Source organism: Myotis brandtii, unplaced genomic scaffold (assembly GCF_000412655.1).
Source record: "Myotis brandtii unplaced genomic scaffold, ASM41265v1 scaffold125, whole genome shotgun sequence".
Taxonomy (NCBI): domain Eukaryota; kingdom Metazoa; phylum Chordata; class Mammalia; order Chiroptera; family Vespertilionidae; genus Myotis; species Myotis brandtii.
In genome coordinates this window covers 6,832,663-6,838,662 of record NW_005354385.1, presented here as the reverse complement: position 1 = coordinate 6,838,662, position 6,000 = coordinate 6,832,663, and the positions used below count along the sequence as shown (strand labels likewise).

General features: G+C 41.3%; 1 protein-coding gene across 1 annotated transcript in view; it reads right to left on the bottom strand.

Moving 5' to 3' along the window:
* The window catches only part of FMNL2 (formin-like 2), a 264,681-nt gene continuing 258,681 nt past the window's right edge, over nucleotides 1-6,000 (bottom strand). Inside the window, exon 26 of the mRNA XM_014534048.1 lies at nucleotides 1-2,047. Within this exon, the coding sequence (XP_014389534.1) occupies nucleotides 1,938-2,047 (110 nt within the window). The 3' untranslated portion in view covers nucleotides 1-1,937. The remainder of the gene's footprint in view (nucleotides 2,048-6,000) is intronic.

Here is a 6,000-nt window from a genome sequence, read left to right as displayed (position 1 = left end):
TAGTGGTGTAAATAGTTTTATTTGCTCATATGCCATGAAAAGACCAGAAAAGTAACATGAACTGCTTTTATAAAACATTTCTAATATTGCTAAGAAGCAGGCCTATTAATAGACAAACAGAAAAGAACATGCCAACATTATTGTCTACTTGGAGATTAATAAATAGTAGCGAGTTTAATATGCTCGTCAGCATTGAGCTTTGGGAAACAGCTGCTTGTGGTAAAGGACCAATTTGTATTGTGTGTCTCATGGTATTGTCAAAATTAATGTTGAGTCAACAGAAAAACAAAATCTTGGCATGTTCTTTTTAAAGTACACATTTATGAAAATTTGCTGGCAGGTGGCTGTTTAAAAGCAATCTTTCTGTAAATAGGTATGCTAAAGTGAAATGTGATAACTGATCTCTAAACTGTCCTTGTAGTTAAATATATATATTAAAAAAACTATAAGTTAAAATAACCTTCAGATTGTATAGCATAGGCCGATGCATTTTTAAACAATATTTACAATATTACCCAGAGGCTTAGGTGGGAATTAAGTGTAAAAACCATAAAAAACTGCACCAATTTTATAGCAAAATATCTGTACATTTAAAAAGAGATCATATATAACTACACATTATCCAAGGAAAATTGGACCTTCACCAAGGAGTTCACATAAGCACAACATAAAATAAGAAATTCAGTGGTTAAATACTATACAATAAACTTTACAATTAATATACTGATGTGATGTACCAAGAAGGTAAGCCAGAAGCAGAATGTATATTATGAAAAGTACAAATTAGCTTCAGTCCAGTTTTTGACTTTGGAATGGATCGAGTGCCCTGCCAGAGGAAGGAAAAGTAACAGTGGCTTAGTTGGCCATTTAGTCCCATTATATATCATTTAAGCTTTATCCCAACATGAATATTCAATTCCTCATAAAGTAATCTGGGAAATACAAAGTTTTTCGCTTTGATATATGATGCCAAATATATCTTCTCCGACTTACAAAAGGAAGAAGGGCGGCGGGGGAGCCAACCGATTGTCAGAGGAGAGTAAGGCTGGGTGACTAACACTTCTCCGCCAGCAGAAGTAATCTTGAGCACTGTTGATAGAACTAGTGAACTTATTCCTGGCTAGCAAGGCACTGATTTCTCTTAGTTTTGACCCATAATGATCCTCAGAAATCATAATACTGATTACTGAGATGTTAATTTTAGTGCTAATTAATAAATATATTGCATTATCTTTTCAAAGCTGCCCCTAGCTGAAGAACACAGTACTGTGCAACATTTGTATGCCATCATATCCTTGCATTCATACGGGGACTCTCCCAGGGAGGGCACGATACACTAGCACGGGGTAGTAGACTGTGAAAGGAGACCGCTGAGTATCCTCCTGAGCTACTAGAATTGCAATCTATCTGAACTTTGCTAGGGCTTGGTTTTGGACACAAGTTTATCATGAGACTTTTCCCTCCTCCTTCCATGTTGCAAGCCCTTAAAAATACAAAGTTGGTGGGTATGACTGAAACACAAAATTCCTTAAAAGACATCTCAACAAAGGAGCCCACCACAGAGGCATCCATCTTATTTACAACTTCGTAGGAAACCAGGGTGGGCCATCCCGGGACATTCACAATGGCAGGTAATACACGTTAATAGGAAATTTACAATTTGATTAAAAAATTGAGTAACATACTGGTGTAAAAAGATACCTAATCAAATCCAATCCTATTGCTTTGATTAATCTGAGCAGGTACTTCCACTTTTAGGCACTTGTTAACAAAGGTTGAAAGGAGGGCCCATCATTTTAAAATTCCTATGTTTGCTAAATCTGAGCCCTTAGAATACTTCATCTATGTTCAAGGCTGCAGTTAAATGGCGGCACATAAAGTTCATGTGGACAGCTTCTTTCACGCACACCCTCTATTCATTCAGTCAGGTCTCAGGTTCACAGGGTTATTTCGGCACCATTAACAGAACGCAAGTTCTGATCATCAAAGCGCCGCCTGACACTTCTCCTCACCGCATCGGCTCGTCTGTATGGTTGGTTTCTAAGATCTGTAAAGAGGAGAGCATCAGTGAGAGAATTGCAACCTTTAATATTGTGCTTCTAAGCAAGACAAGGCCAGCTGGCAGCCAATCAAAGCAGCTTGTGTAGAAGAGTCAGCTAATGGGCCCTGCAAACCCACAGAATATCTGAGCCAAACACATGAACTTTGCCCTCTGTATTTACAGTCAAAACATGATGTAATACTGGTGGGATTCTGGTACTTTTAGGGAATAGAGGAAGAGTGCTTTTGTCACTGGCCAGAGGGTCTAGCTGAAGTCTTACTTTGAAACATTTCCTCAACTGGAAATCGCTATGGCTTAGGTGTTTCTTTCTTTCTTTCTGGAAACCTAAATATAAACAATAATGAATCTAAACTGCAAAACTAATAAAACCGATTGTCCTGTCCTATCTTATCCCAATTTTAATCAAGGAAGAACTATAATTAGTTCGCAGACACAGATTCCACTTTTTAAATTCTATTATTAGCTGGGGTCAGTTTTTTATTTTGTGAATTAGAAACAATGCTCAATTTAACTACTAAATAAAAGTAATCATTCAATCAAAATAATATTCTATTCCTGAACATTCTTTCCTGCCACCAATATTTTTGGTTTTTCATTACAGCAGAGAAGTTATATGGGCCCTCCTGCATTCTCCAATTTGTATTGCAAATGCATAGCAGAATGGAATGCCTATTATTTTAAAAATGCCTCGTTGCATGTTAGTTCAAGCAGGCATTGCTCTGGAGGGATAACGTGAGATGAACAAGAGGAATTTTATTTGAGTAATAAGTATGAAGCATGCTTTCCTTTTGATGGAGTCAGGATATAGGGAAAAATAAAGCAGGCTTCATACTTCTTCCCCTTGTTTTGCTTATACATTTCCCTTTTATTAATTTAGTACTTTTTATTTCTGTTAGGGAACATTCTACCTTTAGAAGGGGAAACACAAAAACAATAGGATGTTTGACTTTGACTTACATTTTTAAGTACAGTTGCCTGATATTTAAACTGGTAATTGACATAAAAGTCAAGGTTTCTGACTTCGGTTGGAAAACTGGAGGATCTGGCAATACTGGGCCCAAACTCTCAGCAGGCAAACACAAGCTGGAGCCGAGTGCAAGACGGTGCCCTCCTTCCGCACAGTGCCCACCAGCTCTGGGCTTGTTGGGCTTTGTGACCCTGCCCTACTCCTAAGTGCAAGCAAAGCACAGGTTTGCATACCCTGATCCTCCGGAGACTGCTTCCTGGCACAGAGTGGTAGGAAGGCTAGAATCCCACTTCTGGCTAAGGGCACACAGGGACCTGCCTCTCTGATTCCTAAGCCCTCCGAACAATTAATTTTAAAGATCCTAATCCTTCTCCAAAGGCTACAGATCGTGTTCTCTGGCCAGGACTGGCTCTCGATTTCTTCAGATAAAAATGGAGTTAACTGAATAACTCAAAGGCTAAGAAGGGGGTAAGGGACAGCCTACCACCCAAAGCAATCAATAATCAGCAAAAACCCTTGCCCAAGCCATCATATGTGAGAATACGGAAGCAGGCCAGAAAGAGTCCAACAGAGAGGCCTGGCCTCACATCATTGATAGTGAGGTACAAAGACCTCCCTGGTAGACTCTCACCAGTATTACCCTGGGCCATAGATTGAAACCACTGATCTGCATACAGAGAGAGGAGGAAGCTAAGTAAAAAGTGATGCTTGCCAGCTCTGTGTATCCTCCACCACCGGTGTGCTAGAAGAAATCCTTACCCTCGAGTGAACATTTGGAAATTTAGTGATATTATTCTTCTTTAAAGCTAAACAGAAAAAAAAACAAAAACACAAAATGATGGTTAAATAAAAATGGGATGAAAATGAAAAGCAATTCAACTTAGTGCTTCACATTCCCGGGCATGTCAGCCAACAGAGGGTGAGGGTGGGAGGCCATCACTACAAGAGGTTGTTAGATAAAACGGGAGAAGATGAGCGTTCTTCCCATCCGGGTCGCTGACCACCCAGATCCAAGCTGCTTTGAAGTCTGGCTCCAGAATGACAGTCCAACAGCAACACTGACTGTCAACAATAGCCAAGGAGGTAACAGTTTCTAGCCTTGTTAATAAGCACTGGTGGGTAAGTACACTCAGAGCAGGAACCACACACCACATCCTTTCACATCTTCAGAGACAGAGGAACATACACATAAGGTGATTACAGAGGAGTTCATGCCACAAAATAAACACGCAGCAGTTCCACGTCAATGTCGGCACAGGAGTCCAACCACAGCAATGGCCAATGAGACTGTGTGCAGCCCTAGTCTCTTCTCTAGTCAGCCGGGCACTGCAGAGAAGTTTGTTCCTTATCCAGGCATCGGGATCTATACCCAGGCCGTGACTTCTTGGGAATACTTTATCTTTCTCTTTTTTTTTAATTCAGTGGCATTTTCCGATGATAGGTAATTGCTATTTCTGGTGCCACCATCCTGACCAAAGAAGCAGGCCCAGATATAATCTCATCACAGAAGAAATGCCCTGGTTTGACATGGAACATAGTGAAGTCGCATGAACAAGATGAGACAGTGAGGGGCTCCTGAGCCTTGGTTTTCACCTCCTGCCTCAGCCTTACTGCAACACGGAACTGCTGATTACTGAACTCAGAGGGAAGAGGGGTGGGTATAAAGCTATGGATTGCCTTATGTCAGCTTATACAGGCTTCTAGGTCAAAGGCCTCTCTGGGTTAAGCTCGTACCATGTTCCCTATGACACTGTGGATGATGACTATCATGCATAAAACCCTTAAGGCCAAGTTTACAGCTGTGCATAGTTCACAGTTCCTTCTGAAAATCATTTTGCAAGTTAGAGCACTTTGCATTCTGAGTGCCTATATACCAAGCATGTCAAATTCGAGGGCCGCATGCCTCGTTTATTTGGCCTGTGGTTAGCCTTTGAGTTTGACATGCTTGCTGTATACAATCAAAGCATGGGAAACGAGTACAAAATAAAGGCTGGTTTAATATCTGTAAACCTGTTAGAACACAGTGCGCACTCAATAAATGTTAGGTATAGTAGCTATTATTATTAATGACGATTAGTTTTTGTTCAAATATATTAGTCCAAAAATCTTAATAAGCAACCTAGTGGGACCCAATCCTGATTCTCAAAGGAGTGCTCTATTTACTACTTTTCTGAAAATTTCTGCAAGCAATTCTATTCATTCAACTCACGCACACCCAGACTGTCACAGCAATGTGGATTCAGATGTATTGAGAGTGGCAGTGAGAAAGCAGTTACGGCTGAAATGCAAAACCGTGCAGCATGAAGACGACATACGACACAACACGTGGAGATGGCAGTTCCATGCTGGTACGGACAGACAGACATACAAGGGTGATAGGTAAAAAAAATCTGTAGCAACCTTTTTCAGAGCATCAGGTGAGAAAGAGTAATAGTTTAGTAATGGTATTCCTCAGTGAGAACAGGTTCGCAGAAAAACCGAGAGCCACGCTTGGCGGTGCGAGCAGTAAAGGGCACAGTCTTCAGCACTGCATCGAAAACGACAGCCAAACAGGACAAACAGAAGAGAGTAAGAAGCCAAGATCTATCGCATTAGTACACAGTTAGTGCTTTGTTAATCATACCCAGGGAGGGCGGGGGGAGGAAGGAAAGGGGGACGGCAGCAACATACCCAAGTGAGCTCATCAAATCTAAGTTACTCACTCTGGGCTGGGTCGTGGGTTACAAAATGGAAACCCTCCCGAGGACAGTAAGGAACGCTCCATAGGCAGATACGCACTGTCCCCTCCCACGGCAGATCAATGATTAGGTCAGGCGAATAAAAACTATACGTTTTGCTCAGTTTACAAGCCAGGTGTCACTGAGATGGAGAACAGACTAATGAAAAGGAACCCAAGTTCTCAATGTGCAAGGCTGGATGCTTCTCTGTAACAGGTTAATCCGGCAGCACTGAGGGCCGGAGGCGTTTACCC